At 63.4% G+C, this 20,158-nt stretch overlaps 4 protein-coding genes, 1 long non-coding RNA gene and 1 other non-coding gene across 10 annotated transcripts in view; 3 read left to right on the top strand and 3 right to left on the bottom strand.

Annotated features, from left to right (window-relative positions):
- Positions 1-2,444, top strand: part of ABCA3 (ATP binding cassette subfamily A member 3) — a 28,779-nt gene extending 26,335 nt beyond the window's left edge. Inside the window, exons 27-31 of the mRNA XM_055803652.1 lie at positions 51-238; positions 341-511; positions 731-918; positions 1,026-1,099; positions 2,233-2,444. Coding sequence (XP_055659627.1) covers positions 51-238; positions 341-511; positions 731-918; positions 1,026-1,099; positions 2,233-2,364 — 753 coding nt within the window. The 3' untranslated portion in view covers positions 2,365-2,444. The remainder of the gene's footprint in view (positions 1-50; positions 239-340; positions 512-730; positions 919-1,025; positions 1,100-2,232) is intronic.
- Positions 1,778-2,922, bottom strand: LOC114013102 (uncharacterized). The gene is made up of 3 exons (XR_003555960.2): positions 2,789-2,922; positions 2,519-2,628; positions 1,778-2,410 (listed from the first exon to the last, which is right to left on the bottom strand). It is a non-coding gene; the product is annotated as an uncharacterized LOC114013102 (long non-coding RNA).
- Positions 2,923-5,506: 2,584 nt separating this feature from the next.
- On the bottom strand, positions 5,507-8,825 carry MCRIP2 (MAPK regulated corepressor interacting protein 2). Of its 3 annotated transcripts, none has more exons than XM_055803658.1 (5): positions 8,668-8,825; positions 8,499-8,580; positions 6,987-7,114; positions 6,653-6,757; positions 5,507-5,997 (listed from the first exon to the last, which is right to left on the bottom strand). In XM_055803658.1, exons 1-5 carry the CDS (start codon positions 8,717-8,719, stop codon positions 5,927-5,929), a joined length of 438 nt encoding a protein of 145 aa, XP_055659633.1. In that variant the 5' UTR covers positions 8,720-8,825; the 3' UTR covers positions 5,507-5,926. The 3 variants fall into 3 exon arrangements, with proteins under 3 accessions (XP_055659633.1, XP_055659632.1, XP_055659631.1); XM_055803657.1 differs by having other exon boundaries at positions 6,987-7,118; positions 8,500-8,580; XM_055803656.1 differs by lacking the exons at positions 8,499-8,580; positions 8,668-8,825 and adding an exon at positions 7,899-8,257.
- Positions 8,826-9,737: 912 nt separating this feature from the next.
- Positions 9,738-9,808, top strand: TRNAG-CCC (transfer RNA glycine (anticodon CCC)). Its single transcript has one exon. It is a non-coding gene; the product is annotated as a tRNA-Gly (tRNA).
- Positions 9,809-9,902: 94 nt separating this feature from the next.
- METTL26 (methyltransferase like 26) lies at positions 9,903-13,669 on the top strand. Of its 3 annotated transcripts, none has more exons than XM_055806549.1 (6): positions 9,905-10,157; positions 11,869-12,031; positions 12,175-12,234; positions 12,595-12,684; positions 12,889-12,967; positions 13,048-13,669. In XM_055806549.1, the coding sequence occupies exons 1-6, from the start codon at positions 9,949-9,951 to the stop codon at positions 13,590-13,592; spliced, it is 1,146 nt and encodes a 381-aa protein (XP_055662524.1). In that variant the 5' UTR covers positions 9,905-9,948; the 3' UTR covers positions 13,593-13,669. The 3 variants fall into 3 exon arrangements, with proteins under 3 accessions (XP_055662525.1, XP_055662524.1, XP_005241096.2); XM_005241039.3 differs by having other exon boundaries at positions 12,617-12,684; positions 13,048-13,225; XM_055806550.1 differs by lacking the exon at positions 12,175-12,234 and having other exon boundaries at positions 9,903-10,157; positions 12,617-12,684; positions 13,048-13,225.
- Positions 13,670-13,792: 123 nt separating this feature from the next.
- On the bottom strand, positions 13,793-18,377 carry WFIKKN1 (WAP, follistatin/kazal, immunoglobulin, kunitz and netrin domain containing 1). The gene is given in 3 exon segments (XM_055806552.1): positions 13,793-15,184; positions 15,186-15,584; positions 16,447-18,377. Coding segments are annotated over 3 exon segments (1,776 nt in total). The 5' UTR covers positions 16,732-18,377; the 3' UTR covers positions 13,793-14,092.
- Positions 18,378-20,158: the final 1,781 nt, after the last annotated feature.

Below are 20,158 nucleotides of genomic sequence, written 5' to 3'. Positions count from 1 at the left end.
TGCAGAGACTTGCCTGTGAGCTGATCCCATTGGGCTCTTCTTGCCACAAGGTCCAGCAGCGGATCGGCTACTGCCCGCAGTTTGATGCCCTCCTGGACCACATGACGGGCCGCGAGACCCTGAGCATGTACGCCCGGCTGCGGGGCATCCCCGAGCGCTACATCGGCAGCTGCGTGGAGAACATGCTGCGAGGGCTGCTCCTGGAGCCACATGCCGACAAACTCGTGAGGACCTACAGGTAAGAGGAGCCATGGAGACACCCTGTGCCCCTTGCCCTTCGTCTTGTGTGGCTCTCCCTGTGCTCATATTGGGTCTCTGTCCCCATGCCCATCTCCTGCAGTGGTGGTAACAAGCGGAAGCTGAGCGCTGGCATCGCCCTCATTGGCGGTCCCCCCGTCATCTTCCTGGATGAACCCTCCACCGGCATGGACCCCGTGGCCCGGCGTTTGCTCTGGGACGCAGTGACACGGACGCGGGAGTGTGGCAAATCCATCATCTTCACTTCCCACAGGTGACGCTTGTCTGGGCAGGCGCTTGGCGTGAGAGGTTGGGGAGAAGGAGGGAGGGTGCTGGGGTCCAAGGGATGGGACCTGCCTCCAGAGCCTGGGGGGGGGCACTGCCTGCAGCCGGCAGTGGCTGCTTTACCCAGATCTCCCTCTGAAAGTCCAGAAGCTTCTACTGTTCTGCCTTGGTGCTCCTGCCCCTGAACAAGCCCTCTTCTGTCCTGCAGCATGGAGGAGTGCGAAGCGCTGTGCACGCGGCTGGCCATCATGGTGAACGGGCAGTTCAAATGCCTGGGCAGCCCCCAGCACCTGAAAAGCAAGTTCGGCAGTGGCTACACCTTGCTGGCCAAAACGCGGAGTGAGGAGGAGGGCGAGCTGCAGGCCTTCAAGGCCTTCGTGGAGAAGACTTTCCCAGGTACCATTAGCTGCCAGAGCTGTTGCCCTCCGAGGGAGGGCAGGGTGCTGGGCGAGAGCTTCAGCCAGTTGCCTAACACAGAGCCTCTCCTCGCTTGTCTCTACCAGGCAGTGTCCTGAAACACGAGCACCAGGGCATGGTACATTACCACTTGACCAACAAGAACCTCAGCTGGGCACAGGTAAGCAGGTGCTGGAGCATGGCTGGTGCGGGACGAGGCTGGGGGGGCACAACCCTATTCCTGTCCCTTAGCATGCTCTTGATGCTTTGCTTTCATGCTCGGCTCATCTTCCTTTTCTTCCAGAGCCACTCTCTGTCCAAAATCCAGGTGATACATAAAACCCAAGCAAATTAAAAAGTGGGTTTCTCCCCAGCCCTTTCCCACCTCCTGGCCCAAACAGGTCACCTGCGCAAACAACCAGCGTGTGAGCATCCAGGACTCGCCATGTGTGCTGAGCCAGGACCGCTCCATCCCACCCCCCCCAACTGACTGCCCCTGCCCACAGCCCTCCAGAGGGAAAGCCGCGTCTCCCTGGGGAGCAAGAGCTGATTTTGCCATTGTTTGTGCATCTCAAAATATTGCATGGAGGCTCTGGAGGGTGCTGGAAGGAGTGTGTTTGCTAGCTGCATCCTTCCCACCCTGCATCTCCCTGCTGGGAACGCAGCACTGGTGGACACAGCATCAACTCTGCTGCTGCTGCACGTGGGCACTGGGGCTGCCACGTGCGGGGCTACGGACATGGGCTTCGCTGAGCCACAGACCCGGCTGGATCCCAGCCCAGGGGGATATATAAAAACCAGAGGGATGGGGGGTGTGGAGAGAGATTATCTGTATACAGTGCAAACAGTTATACATATAGTGTATGCAGACAGTTATATACTGTCGATACATGTTTATGTCTAGGTAGTATACATATATATGCATATAATATACAGATAGTTTTTGTACACAGTATATACATTTTTATATCTGTATATATATAGTTTTTTATCTATTATATACATATTTTATATTTATAATGTATTGAGCTGGGATCCCAGCCCAGGGATATATTTAAAAAAAAATACATTTGTATATATATGTTTGTATCATATATATATATATGTATATGTAAAATACATATTTTAAAATGGGGTCAGGTGCTCTGCTAAATAATCCATCTTCTGGCTTACCACTGCCCTCCTGCCAGGGGAGGTTTCCCTTCCCCTGGCTCTCCCTGGAGGAGAAGGCTTCCTCCGCTTTCTTGGCTGCAACCCATGGGGTTCTCCCGCAGCTGAGGTACCCTGCAGTAACTGCCATGCTGTCCCTTGCAGGTCTTCGGGGCCTTGGAGAAAGCCAAAGAGAAGTACCGCTTGGAAGACTATTCGGTGAGCCAGATATCCCTGGAGCAAGTCTTCATGAGCTTCACTCGCTTCCAGCACTACACAGAGGACAGAGGGAAATGAGCAGAAGCCCCCACTGGTGCCCTTCGTCACGGACTGGCCCTGCTGCCTAAACATAGTATATATAGAGACAGTAATTTATATATCGGCGTGTCTTAAATAATGTATAAATGTAAGAAACTTTTCACCGGGGAGGGGGGAGCGGATGGCATCGTACCTTCTGCCGTGGGGAACACCAGCGATGCGTGTGCATCGCGTGCTGGCACGGGTCTGTGTGTGCGTGTGTGTGTGCATGTGACACTCCCACTCTCCAGCCTTCACTCCCATCTAGACAGCAAAAAAAAAAAGCTCCAAAAGCAGGGAGAAGCCTGGATGGGTGGAGAGGGGTGTTGGGGGTTGGGCTGGCAAAGGAGGAGTGGGATGCTGTCCCCAAATGGCACCACACTCCCCGCCCCCCGCGCCCCTCTTCCCTGCCCGATGCTCATACCCATCAGGACGCTGCTTCATGGTCTTTGCCCGCATGTCGACGTGTATTGTTAGGTGGTTTGCTCATGGTTTACCAGGAGGCTGTCAAATAGCTTAGACCCAAACTGTTCGCTGGGTTAATTCGGGTGTGCTGTGGTTGCCCTTAGAAGCTCGTTGTGTCTAGCGGGAGGGGACAAGGCAAGGCTCCTGTGGGTCCCCTTCGGCATGGCAGAGGCTGCATCTCCTTTAACTCCTTGGAAAATGCTGTCCCCTCCTGCTTGCTTGCCTGTGGGTGGAGGCAAGCCCGTCCTGAGGAGCTGGCAGCGGTGCCGGGGGAGCTGGCTGCGCGGTGCTGGCACGATGTGTTACTGGTGAGATGCCCAGAGCTCGGCCCCTCATACAGCACGTGGCGGGTACAGCTGCAGAGGCAGAGCTCGGGCTCAAGGCAGCGATGGGCGAGAGGTGTCGCAGGGTGCCTGGGGACGCTGCTGGGCTCGCTGTTGCATCCATGAAAAGGTTTAGGCAGCAGCACTGCCCTGCAGAGTGCTGTGCAGCCACAGGACTGGTTGCGAATGCCAGAGGGGCTCTCCCCTTAGACCCCACGCAGCTCTGACCAGAGCCTGCCCATCCCACATCCTCCTCCTCATCATCATCCCCTCCGCACCACGCCGGGCTGCTCTGGCAGCAGACAGGGAGCAGCAAAGGTACCCTCCTGCCCTTTCCCAGCCACAGGAGATGCTGCTGGGCATGGTGCAGTAGGCACCAGCACTGCCCAGCCCTCCACGGAGGCAGAGGCAGCAACTGGGATTTTCTTTTTGGCGTTTCCCAGTGGCTGGGTTGCTTTTTTTGTTTTACATCCATGTTGATTCTTGTCTGTCCTTAACTAGTCCCTGTGTCACCTAGGGGCAGTCCCCTTCGGGCCGGCTGCTCCGTGATCAATGCAGCGCTATTTGCACTATAGTAATACACACAATTGCACATAACTAAATGAATTAATATTTATGGCGAGGGTGCTGATTCCCTTCTAGTGATTGCATTGTCAGGGGTTGGGTTGTATTTTTGGGTTGGGTTTTTGTTTTGTTCCTGTGACTGGACTCATTCTTTCCTGTTCCATTTTTTCCCTTTGCCTAATGTTGTTCAAAACGATGGTGCATCATGTTACTAAGAATTTCCCTGATCTTAACAATGTGTGTTTTTATTAGTAGGCAGCCAGCAGCTGAATGGCATCCCTGGAACGCCTTGGTGTCCATCAGAGCTGCTGGCACGGAGGGTTTGCTACCTGGGAGCATCCCTGCAGCTGGCAGAGCCACCCTGGGGCAGCTCTTGTGCCAAAAAAAAAAAAAAAAGGGGAGTGCTTTCTGGTGGGAGGGTGCCTGGAGCCACCAGGAGAGTGCTGGGACTCCCAGAAGCTGGTATTTTTGGGAAGGGGAGCTACAGCAGGATGCAGCAGCGCCTCCAGGGCTTTGCCTGGGATGGGGAGCAGTGAGACACTAAATTGCCACAGGCTGGCAGCACCCTGAGCACAGCAACAACAGGCAGGACAGCAGAGACGCCCACCACCACGTGCTGTTGGGGTACTGGTGACCCCCCTGCAAGGCTTGGTCCTGGGGCAGGTAGCACAGGGGCAGCATAACCCCCTCCACAGGGCCCATGAACACAGTGGAGAAGTCAAGGGCAAGGATGGCATCCCGCAGCACCAGCCCCCCACCATGGGGGCCATCCCAGCCTGAACAGTCTTACCAAAGCAGCATTCCTCAGCTGCACAGTGCTGTACCAGCCCTGCCAGCCCCATTTCTGTTACAGCTGCAGGACCAGGGCTGCTCGCCGGGCACCAGCAGGTTCTGTGCTGGCAGCATCATGGCTGCTGCTGGCAACGCTCCGGCTGCCCAAGCCACGGTGGGGGAAGCATCACAGCTGCTGCTCCTCTCTGGCTGCAGTGTGTGGTTGTTAGTCCCATCAAATAGGAATAATAAAGATTTTTTTTTTTTTTCCAGTGGGTGTTTCCTGGCCTCCTTTGGAGTCCCAGAGCAGCTCCAGCCCTGGTGGGTTGGGCTTAGGCTGCTCAGGCTGTGCTGGCCTTCTGCTCTCTGCTTTGGGGCACGGGGAGGGGGGGAACAACAGGGGTGTCCTCCAAAATCTGACCTGGAAGGGCTCAGTCCAGCCTGGAAAAGCCCATGGGCTGAGGGGTTTCCTGTGTGCCAGAGTGCCTCTGGGAGCAGAAGGGGGGGGTGCCCATTCCTTCCACCACAGGCAGCCACAACCACCCTCTCTTCGCCCCCCCAAAGCTGCACCCCAACAGCCACAGGGGGAGACTTGGGGCTCAAACTAGCTTTTGTCAAAGCAATTTCAAGGGTTGCCCTGGCAGTGGGGGGCTGGCCTTGGCACCCTCACTCCTGCAGCTTTACCCATCTACATACCACAGTCAGGTGCTCAGCCCCCTGCCCATATGCCACCCCCCCAATCCCAAACTTACACCCAAGGCAGCACCAGCCCCCAGCTAAGCCCGGAGAGATGAGGCACCACTGAGGCAAGGATGCAGCTCCAAGGAAGGCAGGGAGATGCACCAAGACCTTCCATCTCCAGAGCAACATGGTATCTGCTCAGCAAGGACGCGGCCATGAGTGTGTCCCCCCCCCCCCCCTGCACAGGGATGCCCTCCCTGCTCCATGCCAACCCAGGGCACCATTCTATACACCAGCTGCTTTGCCACCTCCTCCCCATCCCACAAGTGCCTCTCCACTGGCAGTTTGAACGCTTTATTGTCTGGCAGTCCTGCTACAGCACCTCGCTGTCCTCCCCGTGGCTACAGCCGCACCAGGGGAATCTGCTCCCTCATCCCCAGCATGGCACCACAGTGTCCCTGGGAGCTGGAGGCTGCAGGCGCTGCAGCAGTCCAAGAACTGGCACTTAAGGAATCCTGGCTGGGGCCACACGCTGCTCCTCCACGCTGGGCGCAGGGAGTGGGTGCCCAGCTGGGCAGGGCTGTGGTCCAGTCCCACTGGCCTCGCTGGGCTGGCAGCGTGGGTCACTTGATTTCGGTCATCTTTTAAAAACGTGGTTCTAAAATCCCACCAATTCTGGGCTCTGACCAGATGGTCTCAGATTTGTTTCTCTTAAAAAAAACAAAAAAAAAAAAACAAACCCAAACCTTTCTTCCCTTTTATGTGCAATTTTCAATTTTGGCTAGAAATTGCTGTGCCCACCACTCCTCCAGGTCAATGGGAACAAAGTCTGAAAGAGAGGGGAGGGAGAGAGGAGAGCATAGGCAGAGCAGCTGGAGCAGAGCTCTGGGTGCTCCCCGACCCAACCATTTGCCACTGGGAAACAACAAAGACACCCCAAGATTTCCCCCACCCCTGTGCCCTGTCCCCAGAAGGCCAGGCTGGGTTTGCAGGGTCCTTCTCTTCTTGGGGACTTCTCAGCCACCGCAGCACCCCCCAGGCCGCATTTGTGGCCCCCGCTCAGCTCCGTCTCAGTGTCCCCATCCCCGCTGGGCTCCAGCTTGGTCCTGCTCGGCCCCAGGAGAGGCAGGTCCCCACAGCGGGACCCGGGGGGCTACTCTCCAGCATGATGCTGAAACCACCTTGGTGACTGGAGAGAGTGTAACTTCCAGAAAAGACATCAGTCACCCTGCTTGCTTGGGCTCCTCCAGTGGGGCATGGTGGGACACCCCCACCACAGTGCCAGGGGCCAGCTGCTCCTCAACACACCCACAGCAGCCTCAGCACCAGCAGGATAGACTCAGCCCAGCCCCTCTGGTGCATCCAGCAGTGAGATGATCCTCCTCCCACCACTGCAGCCCTGCTCAGGCACCCAGCTGAGCCCACACCAGCTCACTGCACCCCTGAGCCCGACACACCAAGTGCCACAACTGCTTCTCACTTACTTTTCATCAGTTCAGGGTTGGGGGTTTTCTCTACATACTGCACGGGGCCACAGGCGCTCTCCCCACTCCGGCTGCCATCCAGCTGCTGCTCTACCTGCTGCCAGGCTGGAGGGGGGGGGAACAGGCAGCGGGTGGTTTTGGGATGGGGCTTTCCCAGCCTGGGGGGCCGCAGGAGGTGGTGCAAAGGAGGGCAGGGACCCAGGCTGGGGACCCCATCCCTGCCACCAAGGTCCACAGCACAACAGAGCTGCCTCAAGAGGAACCCCACATGCTCCAGCCCCCCCAGGGTGTGGCAGCAAGGGGGTGCCTGCCCCCAGGGACCCTCTGCCCTCACCTTCATAGACAAAGCGGACGTTCTCCTCATGGGCCAGCGTGTAGCACTCCTCGGGAGCCGAGACCTGCTGCAGCAGCACCTGCGGCCTCTTGCCGTTCACTCTGTTGAAGACTAGTTTCTGGGCTGGGCTGCCGAGGAAAGCAAGGCAGCAGTGAGGGGGCAGCTTGGAGCAAGGACAGGGGCTGTCCAGCCACCCTGGGTTGCCCCACGACACACACGGCCCTGGCAAAGCCAGGGGCACTGCCGCAGCCAGCCCACCCTGCTCAGCCCTGTCCCCAAGGGCACCAAAAGGGACCCAGCCCTCCGGGAAAGGGGGCTCCTACACAGGGAGGGGTGCAGGCAAGGGGAGCTCCCCATGGAAAAGCACAGCCTGCCCATCTCCCACCCATCTTCCAGCCTGGCACCAGGCACAGTCCCCAAAATAAAAATAATCTGTCACCAAAATTGCTGAAATAATCAGGAAAATAGATATGGAACCCAGCTAGGCAGCGGGCAGGGGCACATGCCGCTCCGCAGACCAAGCGCCCGCGTTTGCTGGAGCGGCCCCAGCCCCCGGGACGTCCCCAAGGTGCCCCAGGGCTGGGACCAAACCGGCTGCCAAGTGGGAGCAGGTCAGGAGCTGGGCCCGGGGGCCAGCAAACCCGGGCAGGGCCGGGGGCAGCCGGGCCCGGGGGCACTTGGGGCTTGTCTGCCCGGCCCGGGAGCACGGGACAGCGGCGGCGCCACGCTCCTCACGGGACAAAGTCTAAGGGGCCCTGTGAGCACAGGCAGGTCACAGGCTGCAGGGCGAGAGAGCGGGCAGCCCCTGCCCACCCTGCCCCGGGCGGGGTAGCCCACCCCCCCACGCGTGGCGGGGGGCAGCGGGCAGGCACACACACGCCCCCGCTGCACCCCGGGGGAACCCTTCCTCACCCCTTCGGAGGAAGCGGGCAGAGCCGCCCGGACCCGCCGGCGGGGGCTGCCTGCCCTGTCAGCACGGGGTCTCCCAAGTCTTCCCCCCTCGAGGGATGGAGCCGGGACCCTCCGGCTGCCCCCCACCCCCGCCTCACAGCTCCGGCTGCTGCTGCTGCTGGAGGGGGGCAGGTCCGCCCAGCAGCCCCCAACCCTGCCCGCGGCCGCACACCGGGGTGGCGCAGCCGGTGCCTCCCGGGGGCGCTGCACAGCCCCAGCCTCCCCCGGGGGGCGTCGCTGCGCACTCGGGGCCGGCAGCCCCCCGCCGCCTGCACTTTGCCCGCTCCTCCGGTCACAAGCCCCATTCCCCCGCGCCGGTTGGCAGCGGCCTCTACCCGAACCGCCCCCCCCGGGGATGGCCGCCCCCGGTCCCCCCCACGCCACACGCGGGCGGTCTCCGCGGGGAGCGGGCGGGGGGTCCGGCGTGCGGACACCGACCGACGGCCCCCGGCCCTGTCCCGTTCCCCTCCGCCCCCCCCCCGGCCCCTCCCCCGGCGGCGCGGCCCGGCCGCCCCGGTAACCTTTCCCCAAGGTCACGGCCACCGCCGGCGCGGGGCTCACCTAGCGGGGGGCCAGGCGCCGGGCTGGAGCCGACCCCGCAGCTCGCCCAGCTTGCTGCTCTCCACTGCCTGCTGCGTCGGACCTGCGGGCGGCGGCGGGGGTCAGGGCGGCCCGGGACGGGGACGGTGCCCCCCCGCCCCCCAGCCGCTCGCCCCCCGCTCCCCGATACCTGTGCGGCGCTGCGTGGCCAGCTTGCTGGGGCCGCGCGTCAGCGTGTACATCCTGCGGCCCCGCACCGGCCCCGCACCGGCCCCGCCGCCCCCGCCCGAGTGCGGCCCTCGCCCCCCCCCGGGCCTTTAACGAACCGGGCCGGCCGCCGCGACACGCCCCCCGCCCTTAAAGGGCCCGCGCGGGACGGGCGGGGGGGCCGCGGGGCGGGGGGCGCCCGCAGGGGGAGGGGCGGGGGGGCCGCACGTGCGCCGGGGGAGGGGTGGGAGAGGCGGGGGGAGGGCGGGAGGCGCCTGGGGGATGTGGGGGACAGGTGGGACACGCACCTGACACGTGGGGCGTGGGGACACACATGGGAGACGGGCGGGACACAGCGGGGGCACGCGTGGGAGGGGTGGAGGGAGGCACGGGGCACATGCGGGGCGTGTAAGTGACACACGTGGGGTGTGGGGACACACAGGGGACGCACCTGGGACACATGGGGGGCACACATGGGATGTGGGGACAGACGCGGGACACATGGGGGGGCACGCGTGGGGTGTGGGGACGCACATGGGGCACACGGGGGCACATGTGGGGGACACATGGCACATGAGATACATGGGGACACACGTGGGACATGGGACACGGGAAATGAATGGGACACGGGCACAAGTGGGACGTGGGGGCACACGGGGGAAATGCATGGGACACAGAGGGGACGTGTGAGATGTCGGAGCCATGGGACACGCAGGGTACACACAAGGGACGTGGGGACACAGAGAGGTCAAGTAGGAGAAAGGGCCCGGGAGACACGTGGGACAAGATGGCACAGGCACGCAGGGAACACTGGAGTCACAGGGAACACAGAGGGGACGTTCAGGAGACAGGGGACACAGGGAGGACACGTAGGTGTCACCCCTGAGACACGTAGGGCCCAGGCAGGGGATAGCGAAGGGGTGCAAAGGCAGGGGCTCAGGTGCCACCGCCATGGGGACAACACTGTGACAGCCCCAGCGACCCCCGGGCACGCAGCCCCGCGGTCACGCCTGGGAAGGCCGAGGGCCGGCGGGGGGGGCAGACTAGACAGCGGTGCCGCTGGTGTAGTGGTATCATGCAAGATTCCCATTCTTGCGACCCGGGTTCGATTCCCGGGCGGCGCAGGAGCTCCTGGTCTTTTATTTCCCCCCCCTTCATTTTTTTGAACGCCCGTGAGAGGTTCCACCCGCGGCGGTGGGGGCGTTCCCCGTGGGGGCGGCTGGGAGCTGTAGTCCCCACACTGCGGCCACCGCCTGCTCCAGCCATGCAAGCGCCCGCGGCGGCGGAGCGCAACAAGGGCCCGATCCTGGCCGTGCTGCGGGAGTACGCGGGCTCCGGCGCCCACGCGGGACCCGGCGCCGTACGGGTGCTGGAGGTGGGAGCAGGCGCGGGGCTGCACGCCGCGCACTTCGCCCGGGCGCTGCCGCAGACCCTCTGGCAGCCCTCCGACATCGACCCCCAGGCGCTGCGCAGGTGAGCGGGGAGCTGGGGGGGATCCCTGGGCACAGCCCGCAGCCCCTTCCCCTCCCGACGCACCCGCGGCCGGAGCACCCAGGCTCCCTAGCTCGCAGCTCTGCTTTATTCCAGGAAAGACCCCAGACCCAGCTTTTAGATGACTGCCCTCCCCGCCCCGCCCCCAGCTGGATGTTTATTTTTTTCCCGAAAAAACCCCCAATATTGAACTCTTGGACAGCCCAGGCTCCCCTGCTCGATGCTTTATTTATTCCAGGAAAACCACAATATTCAACTCTTGGATAGCCCAGGCTCCCCAGGTCAATGCTTGCTATGTTTTTTCCAGAAAAGCCCCAATCCCCAACTCCCAAACAGCCCAGGCTCCCCAGGTCAGGACTTTGTTTTTCCCAGGAAAGCACCAGTATCCCACTTTCCACAAGCGATTCCCACCGGCGCGGGCAGCTGCAGCACTCTATGGTGATGCTGGGCCTGATGCCCAGCTCACCTGGGTGCCGGCCCTGGCTCCCATTCCGACCCACTCCCATCCCAGCTCTGTGCCACCTGGCCAGCCCCCCCGTGTTTATTTGCTCCGTGTCGGTGTGCGTGGGTCTAGCCGCAGCCAAATGCCCATTCCAGGCATTGCATCGCTGGCCTTGGAGGGCTTGGTTTCCATTCAGGAACCAAAAATAAACCCTGGCTCCGCAGCATGGGGAGGAATTCCCCCATTAAAAAAAAAAAAAAAAAAAGCCCGGTGGGGAACTGCCAAAATTGTCCCCTGTCCAGGGCGGGTTGCGGCTGGCATCCCACCCATCACCTCCCCGGCAAGCAGCACACACACGCACCACCCTGGCTAAAAATAATTCCCAGGCTGAGGCCAGGAGGCTGCGGTTCCCTGCTCCACCGCCTTGGGAACCCAGACCTGGCTGGGGAATGTGCCAAAAAGAGTATAAATCACACCAAAATCACGCAGCACTGGTGCAGCATACCGGCGGGGTGCAGGCAGTGCTGCAGGCAGCACGGGCGTGTGGGTGCTGGCAGTGCTGCGGGCAGCCTGAGCACGTGGGTGCAGGCAGCATGGTGGGGGTGCAGGCAGCCTGAGCACGTGGGTGCAGGCAGGGCTTCATGCAGCACAGGCGTGTGGGTGCAGGCAGTGCGGTGCAGGCATAGGCAGCACGGTGCAGGTGCAGGCAGTGGGGTGCGGGTGCAGGCAGCATGCAGGCAGCCTGAGCACATGGGTGCAGGTGCGGGTGCAGGCAGCATGGTGTGGGTGCAGGCAGCACGGTGTGGGTGCAGCCAGTGTGGCACGGGCAGCATGGTGCAGGCAGCATGCAGGCAGCCTGAGCACGTTGGGTGCAGGCAGCGCACACGGAAGCAGCCGGGAGGGCAGCATGCTCTGGCTGCCCAGCTGAGAGGCAACAGCGGGATTTTTTTTTAGGCACTGGGGTCTTTCAGTCCACGTGCTGCCAGTTGTCCGGCTGCTGCCAGCTCTCCAGCTGCCGGCTGCAAAAAAGCAAAGAGCTCAGCAATACTAGACCACTCACCCTGTGCAGAGCCCCCCCAGGCTATGTTGCAAACACAACCTTATTACTAGACATCACAGACTCCACCTGGGAGCTGCTGCTGGCAGCCAGCACAGGCAGGTTTGGGTCTGCCTGCAGTGGGTGCTGGTCGGGGTGGGGGTGGGGGCATGAAATGCCCTGGCTGGGGCTGATGTGGGGTTTGGTGCCCACAGCATTGCTGCCTACGCAGAAGCCACGCAGGTGCCCAACATGCTGCCCCCCATCCTGCTGGACGTCTCGCAGGGCTGGGAGACATGGGGGGGCACCCAACCCGCCACCCTCGACCTCCTCGTCAGCATCAACATGATGCACATCGCGGAGCTGCGGTGCACCGAGGTGAGAAGGGCAGGGCTGGAGCCACGCTGGCCCTCGGCAAGTTCCTGTCTCCTGGCCTGGGGGTCCCAGGACCGAGAAGGGAGCTCCCGGGGGGGGGTGTTCCCAGCCCTCTGACCCGGTCCCCACCTCTCTTTTTTCCCCAGGGCCTGTTCAAGGGTGCTGGGGTGCTGCTGAAGCCCGGTGGCGTGCTCTTCACCTATGGGGTGGGTGCTGCTCAGCTGATGCTGGAGATGCTGGGGACGGCAGATGAGAGGGCAGCTCCAGGCATGGGTTGGGGGGGGCTGGGAAAGGGAGGGCCGGGGTTTCCAGAGGGATCTCAGCCTTTTGGGGCACACGCTGAGCCCGGGATGGGCAACTTTGGCTGTTCGCTCCCACAACGGAAGGGATCCTGTCCTCCCTTGCCCCATCCGGGGCAGGGGCTGGGGTGTCTGCGGTGGGTGAAGTGACCTGTGTCACTCTCAGGGGCCATGTCTCTTCTCGCTTACCTCCTGTGTGTGGTGGGGACAGCAGCCCATGGGCTGGGGGGGGACTCGGGGGACACAGCCAATGGCTTGCGCCTGCAGCTCCAGCTTCGTGTCCCGGCAGCCCTACGCCGTGGACGGCCAGATCAGCCCCCAGAGCAACGTGGACTTCGACCGCAGCCTGAGACAGCGGTAGGAGCAGGGAGTGGGGCGGGGGGGCGCAGGGCCGCTGGGGGCTGCAGGGAGCTCCCTCCCAGCCTGGTCCTTCCAGACAAGACCTAAAGCAGCGGCCGGGGGGGGCCCCCCCGACTGGGGCACCCCTGGGAGATGGGGGTGCTTTGGTGAGCGCAGGGGTGAGATGTCCCTCTGTGTGACCCACGCCTGTGCCCCTGGCAGCAACCCTGCCTGGGGCCTTCGGGACACGGCGCTGCTGCAGCAGCTGGCCGAGGCCAACGGGCTGCACCTGGAGAGGATGGTAGGTGCTGGGGTCTGCGGGGGTGGGGGGGTGTCCCTGCACCAGTGGGGACCCCCTGAGTCCCGGCTCTGTGCTTCCAGGTGGACATGCCAGCCAACAACAAGAGTCTTATCTTCCGCAAGCAGTAACCTGCCCCAGCAGCACCTCCCATCATCAGCCAGCACCACCCATCATCAACCAGCACCGCCCGGCATCAACCAGCACCGCTCAGCATCAACCAGCACCCCCCAGCATCAACCAGCATCTCCCAGCATCAACCAGCACCCCCCGGCATCAAACAGCATCTCCCAGCATCAACCAGCACAGCTGCCCCCCCTTCACTGATGCCTCCTTGAGGGGTCACACTGTCCTCATCCCAGTGCCAGCCAGGGCTGGGGACAGCAGCGATGGGACAGTGCTCCACTCACCCCACCTGGGGCTGGGCTGGGCTGGTGGGCTGGTGTGTGGGGGTCTGTCTCCACTGGCCCCTTTGGGGCTCCCTTTGCAATGGGGTGCCCCAACCTGGCCCAGGGAAGCTGCTGCAGCTGCTACAGGGGGCACAGGCAGGGGGGACAGCACGCCTGGGCAGGGGAGAGACTTCTTGCTTGGTGCCAGTTTCTCCAGAGGATGCTGTGGTGATGGCTGAGGGACCCATCCCTCTTCCCCCTGCCCCCGAACTGTGCTGCTGCTCCCCCCAATAAACTTTGGGACTTTGCCCCCCGACCCCCAGCAGCTCCCTGATGCTTTTGGCACTGATGCTGGGCAGCAGGGGGGCATCCTCAATCCTCCTCCAGCCCCAGTGGGGAGTCAGATCCTGCACCAGGAGCACCCAGGGGTGCTACACTGGGCCCAGAGGCTTTGGAGTGGTGGGAAGGTTTTTATGGGTGGGGGGTCCTGGCAGACCTCCCACCCCTCTGCAACCCAACCCAGTCCTTTATTGCTGCTGGCTGGGCTGGGGTGGTACACAGGGGGGAGGCATGCGCAGATAAATTACAGGGGAGGTGGGAGCTGGGCTGGGGCTCTACTAGGGGGAACTACATGATGGTGGTAACCCCTAGAAACAAGCACTGGTGTGGGGGCTCCCCCAGGCTGCCCCCCTCCACAGTGGGGCTGCCACTCCCCACGTGGGCACGTCCCAGCTCTCCCCTAGTCCTGGAAGCGGTTCAGGAGGTCGCAGGTTTTCTTCTCCATCAGCTCATAGATCTTCTTCACCCGCTTGTCGTTGGCCGCCCGGACGTAGCTGCTGGGGTCCAGCGTGGCCATGCCATCGTGCACCTCGCCCATGATGATAAGCGGCCCATCCTCCGCCGTCATGTTGGGGCAGGGGCAGCTCCAGTCCATGTCAGTCAAGGTCACCTCCAGGTACTTGATGTTGAAGAACTTGAGGCCCATCTTCTCATCCTTGAGGACATCCTCGAGGGCGAAGCGGGCGATGCCGGAGTCCTGGTCCTCCACGATCTCCATCAGCCGGCCCACGATGGCGAAGTCGCTGCGGCAGAGGCTCAGCACCATCTTGCTCTTCAGGCGGCAGGCCTTGCACTGCAGGCTCTTGGGGAAGGGGCAGACGTCCTCACAGGTCTCCTTGCTCTCAAAGTTGTTGGTGTTGCCCTCGCAGCCGCCGTAGACGAAGGAGTGGCACTGCTTCAGCAGGTGGTTGTACGCCCAGCGGGGCTCCCAGTTCTGGCAGGGACCCTGCACCATGGGCAGCAGGCAGGTGGGACGGGCGCTGCCCAAGCAGGCAGCCCGGCACTCCTCGTAGGTCTCAAAATGGTTTCTGTTGGCCCCGCAGCCCCCGTAGCGGAAGGTGAGGCAGGAGCCCTGCTTGGCATCGAAGTGCCAGCGCACCTCCAGGGCCTCGCACCGCCGCCGGTCCGGCTCCTTCAGGCACTCGGCGCTGGGGAAGGGCTGGGGGCTGCCGGCCCGCGGGGTCCCCCCGGGCTCCCGCCTGACCACCGACAGCGGGAAGTCGGCGCGGAGCAGCCCAGCGGCGTTCCTGGCCGTGCAGGTGTAGATGCCGGCGTCCTCGTGGCGGGCATTGTAGATGACCAGCTGGCCGATGTTGGTGACCACCACGTTGCCATACATCTGGTCTGGCCGCATGATGAAGTTCTCCTCCCGCTCGCTCTGCTTCTCCCAGGTGATGTCCGGCCGCGGGCGGCCGCTGACGTCGCAGCGGAAGCTGACGGTGCCACCGGCACGCACCGACTGGTGGAAGGGGTTGCTGTAGAGGGCGGGGGGGCACCGGCACCTCGGGGCCGGCTCCCGGTGTGGGGCGCGCCGTCGTCTCCTGCGGCACGGGGCTGGTGTCGGGCCAGGTGAAGATGTGCTTGCAGGGGACGGTGGTGAGGCGGGTGCCGCGCAGGCACGCCTCGGCGTCCATGTAGCACTTGTTGTAGTAGGTGAGGCCGTCGGAGGCACAGGTGAAGTTGGGCTCCTTCTCACAGCGGTCCTTGCACTTGCAGACGGGCTGCCCGTCCCAGATGTCGCAGTCGGAGCCCTGCTGCGCGCACACAAAGCTCTCGCACGAGGCTGCTGGTGCCAGCGCCAGTGCTGGCAGGCTGCCGTCAGCAAAGCGGGCAGCCACGCAGCTCCGCAGCCCGCACACGTTGGTGCAGCATTTCTCGAAGCCTTCACAGTCCTGGCCGGGGTAGGGGGGAGGAGAAGAGATTGGAGGGGGGGGAACGTGGCAGTCACACCCGTGCCGTGGCTGTGGGTGCTGCTCTCATCCCCTCTGGGGCTCTCGGGTGGGCAGTGCCGCCCATGCAGCCCTGTGCACCCACCCTCAGCATCGCTGGGCTCTGGGTAAGAGCCCAACCTCCCTGCCACAGCCACAGCCCACCCTCAGCCCCCTCCCCAGACCCTCCCCCAGGATGCTTAGGGGTGCACTGCAGCAATGATGGCCCCTTCTCCCCCCAGCAGATAGCACGTCACCCCTCTCAGCTTTTGCTGGCTGAGGGGAGGCAGAACTCATTGCATGGATGAATCGCGCAGCCCCGGGTGCAGGCAGCCCCAGCCGGGGTGGGTGGAGGTGCTGCTGCTGCACTCAGCGCTGCCTGGAGCCGGGGCTCTCTGGGATGGGCAGCCCGGTCCGTGGGTGGGCTCCTGCCCTCAGAGAAAAGTGAGGGGGGCCCGGGGGAGGCAGTCCACTGCCTGATGGGGTCCCTGACCCGGCACAGCCATTCCCTTCGTCCCGGCCCCTTGGCTGGGTGGGAGCATCGTGGACGTGGCATCCCGGCCACGGGGCACGGCCCGAGGAGGGGGCGTGGGGGGCAACAAGCAGTTTCTTTGCCTGGTAGGGGGGGGTCGAGGAGTGTCCCTCGGGCACCCCCCATGACAACCGACAGCAGGGGCTCAGGGGGCAAAGCTGCAGCCGGGCTGAACCCGTTGCACCAGAACAACCCGCCGGGCTGTGCCCCTGGAACAGGACCCCGAAGCATCCCCTCGGGGGACCTGGGGCTGCCCCCCAAGCCCGTCGCCAGCCCCCCCGGCCCCCCGCTCACCTGGTCGGCCTGGCACTCCCGCTCGCAGGTGCTCTGCGCGTCCACCCACAGGTTGGGGTTCAGCTGGTTGGGGCAGACCCCCAGGTGCCGCGTCCCGCCCGGCCGCAGGCTCAGTCCGGCCGCCGCCGCCAGCCAGGGCAGCAGCAGCGCGATGCCCACCGGGCCCCGCTGCCGCCCACCCGCCCGCTGGCCCCGGCCCGGGCGGCCGCGGTCCCGGCGAGGCGGCATCTGGCCGCCCCCCGCCGCCGGCCTGGCGCGCTGGCGAGGGCTTGGGATAAATCCCATTCAGGATGGAGGGGACGAGGGAGAAGGCGGGCGAGCGGGGGACAAAGAGGAGGAGGAGGAGGAGAGGACCAGCCCGCTGCCCTCCAGCACGCCCCGCGCCCGCCGGCGATGCCGCCCGCCGCCCCCAGCCATCGCCGCCGCCCGGGGCACGGTGGCAGCGGCGTCCCGGGGGGGCTCGGCCCCCCCCGGCTGGGCGAGCGGGGTGAGCGGGGTGGAAGGGGAGGCCGGGGAGGTTGTAATCTGAGTCCCTCCCTTCCCAGTGATGTTTCTGGGTGTTTGGAATGGGAAAGGCGCTGACCTCAGCCTCTAACCCCGGCCAGCCTGAGCTGGGCAGGCACGGGGGGGGGGATCAAAGCACAATGCAGGAACGCTCCGGAGAGGAGAGTGGAAGGGGGGGCGGGCGGCGGACACACACAGACACAAAAAAAAAAAAAAAAAAAAAAAAAAAAAAAAAAGAAAGAAAAAAAAAACCGCCCGGCCCACGGAGCTGAATTCCTGCAGAATGAGAGAACAGCCAGAGCCTCGGTCCCCTCGGGAGACACGTGGAGCCCACGGTGGGGGTACCGGGGACCCCCCCGCGCCGCTGGGCACCCCGCGGCCCAGGCACCCACCCCACCCCCCTCCCCAGCCAGCACCCCGGGGTGCCGCTGCCCAGCGCAGGCCCCCAGCTGGGCTGGCGGGGTGGGTGCCCCCCACCAAGGTGGTTTCAGCATCATGCTGCAGAGTAGCCCCCCGGGTCCCGCTGTGGGGACCTGCCTCTCCTGGGGCCGAGCAGGACCAAGCTGGAGCCCAGCGGGGATGGGGACACTGAGACGGAGCTGAGCGGGGGCCACAAATGCGGCCTGGGGGGTGCTGCGGTGGCTGAGAAGTCCCCAAGAAGAGAAGGACCCTGCAAACCCAGCCTGGCCTTCTGGGGACAGGGCACAGGGGTGGGGGAAATCTTGGGGTGTCTTTGTTGTTTCCCAGTGGCAAATGGTTGGGTCGGGGAGCACCCAGAGCTCTGCTCCAGCTGCTCTGCCTATGCTCTCCTCTCTCCCTCCCCTCTCTTTCAGACTTTGTTCCCATTGACCTGGAGGAGTGGTGGGCACAGCAATTTCTAGCCAAAATTGAAAATTGCACATGAAAGGGAAGAAAGGTTTGGGTTTGGGGTTTTTTTTGGTTTTTTTTTTTTTTAAGAGAAACAAATCTGAGACCATCTGGTCAGAGCCCAGAATTGGTGGGATTTTAGAACCACGTTTTTAAAAGATGACCGAAATCAAGTGACCCACGCTGCCAGCCCAGCGAGGCCAGTGGGACTGGACCACAGCCCTGCCCCCCCCCCCCCCGAGTGAGGGCCAGGCTGGCTGGTGCTGAGCTGGGAGGGAGGACAGCAGGGCCATGCCCCCACCTCACCCCACGGCCGCCCCCCCCGGCCAGACCCCCAACCCCTGTCGGACACTGACCCGCAGCAGGGACACTTCATGGCATTTCGGGAGCGTTAACTCTTCCAGCACTGGCGCTGGGGGGGCAAGGGGGGCTGCAGGCTCCTGCGGAACAGCACACCCACCTGTGGGGGTTCTGGCCCGGGGGGCGGTGCAGCACCTCCAGCTTCCCCTCTGCAGGGTCATGAACGGGGCAGGGGAAGAGGCAGATGCTGGAGGGGGCAAAAGAAAAAAAAAAAAAAAAAAAAGCAGGGAGCCTTTTCTTTACATTTTTTGTGGGGGACACCCCCCCCTCAAACTACCTGCACCCCAGAGGCGTTCCTGCATGCAACGCCTTGGTGCACCCCCTGCCCCAGCCAAGCCGGCCGTTCTGAGGGGCCCTCGGCACCCCCCTGGCCCCCACAGGGGGCTGCGCTGCTGGGGCTCCCCGGGGACCTGACACCCCAAACACGGGGGCCTGGCATCAGCTCGCCATGGCCACGCATGCAGGGCTGGAGCGTGTCCCATGGCTGTGGCCAGGGTCCCCTGTCTGGTGGCCAAGGAGCTGCCCAGGGGTCTGGGTGGCCCTGGACACAGAGGGGAGGTCACGGTGCCCCGGGACACGGGCTGGGGTTGATGTTTTGCAAACAGGGAACTGCATCAGGAGAGCCCGGCCCGGGAGCTGCAGGGGCTCTATCCTGCCTGCCTGGAGCCCCCCAGCCCAGTCCAGCTGCCTGCAGCAGCGTTGCGCACAGAGACCCCTGACCCCCAACCCACCTCGCTCAGCTGGAGGCAGCGTGGCAGGCTGCCATGGCACATCACCCCCCGAGAATGCAGCCCGGGGGCACAGAGCCATTTAGGGGGTGCCAGGGTCCCTCCAAGGGTGCTGGTGCAGGAGGGGAGGGAAGGGGGCACGAGAAAACCCAGACCCCAGCTTTCCCCGTCCCCACACTGAGGTCCATGTGGTCATACCACCACGGTCCAAGAAGGTGCTGGCGCTGGGATGTGGAGGGGATCCTGCCCCGGCAGCCCCTTTCCGGAGCTGGGGAGCAGCCCCTGAGGGGTGGCCCGTGTTCCAGCCCAAGATGCCTTATCCCCACGTCCCCGAGATCAAAAGCTGAGAGGTGGGGACAAGCACCTGCCAGGACCTTCGCCTCGGCAGCACGAGGCCAGCCAGCGCCATGCTGGGTGCCGCGTGGTTGGAAATGCAGCTCCCAGCGACCCCAGACCCACCCCCCTTCCTGGGGACCCCTGCCCGGCCTCTTCTAATGCTTCTCCAGCAGGAAGGTGAAAGAAAAGCAACTCTCCCCACCCCCGACTTTCACCATGGGAAGGCTTGAGGCAGCCATAACTCCAGTCTCTCCCAAACCATTCACCTCTGCATGTCCAAGCACCCACCGCACCCCGGAACGGGGATTTTTTGGGGTCACTTTCAAAGACCCCGGACAGGGATGTGAGCTTTATGGCCCATCCTCTCCCTTCAAGACAAGGGAGCAGAGGAAGCGGCTCAGCACCCTGTCCTGGAGGGGAGGGCACAGCACCATACAGCCCCCCCTGAAAACACCCAGCACCCAGGGAGAGCTCCTGCCCCTCCAATGCACCCCTGGGTAGGCGCATCCTCATTTTCAAGCGCCTTGGGCGCAGAGAGCTGAAGGTCACCATTTCTTCACAGCCTGCATGGAACAACCTCATGCAGGGGCCAGCGGGAGCAACCTAACACCCCCTCGAATCAGGAAGGGTGGCTCAGAGAAACACACTCGACTCTGAAAGACCAGAACCAGCCCCGAGCAACCTGCTCCCTCCTCTTTCTCCCAAGGAACAGGGACCCCTAAAGCTCTTCCATCCCTTCTCCTGATGTTCAGGCTGTGCGGCGTGTTTCCTTGCCCTGCTCTTCCCCAGCAGAGACAGCTGCAGCAAAGGCAGCCCCCGCTGCTCCAGCGTAACGGGCTCCGGCTGTCCATACCCCACCTGAAACCACACACAGCCTTTGTTTCAGCTCTGCTGGCGAGAGGGAACAGACACTTCCA

Source organism: Falco peregrinus, chromosome 5 (genome assembly GCF_023634155.1).
Source record: "Falco peregrinus isolate bFalPer1 chromosome 5, bFalPer1.pri, whole genome shotgun sequence".
Classification (NCBI taxonomy): domain Eukaryota; kingdom Metazoa; phylum Chordata; class Aves; order Falconiformes; family Falconidae; genus Falco; species Falco peregrinus.
The sequence above is the reverse complement of the archived record's forward strand: the minus strand, read 5'-3'. Positions and strand labels throughout refer to the sequence as shown.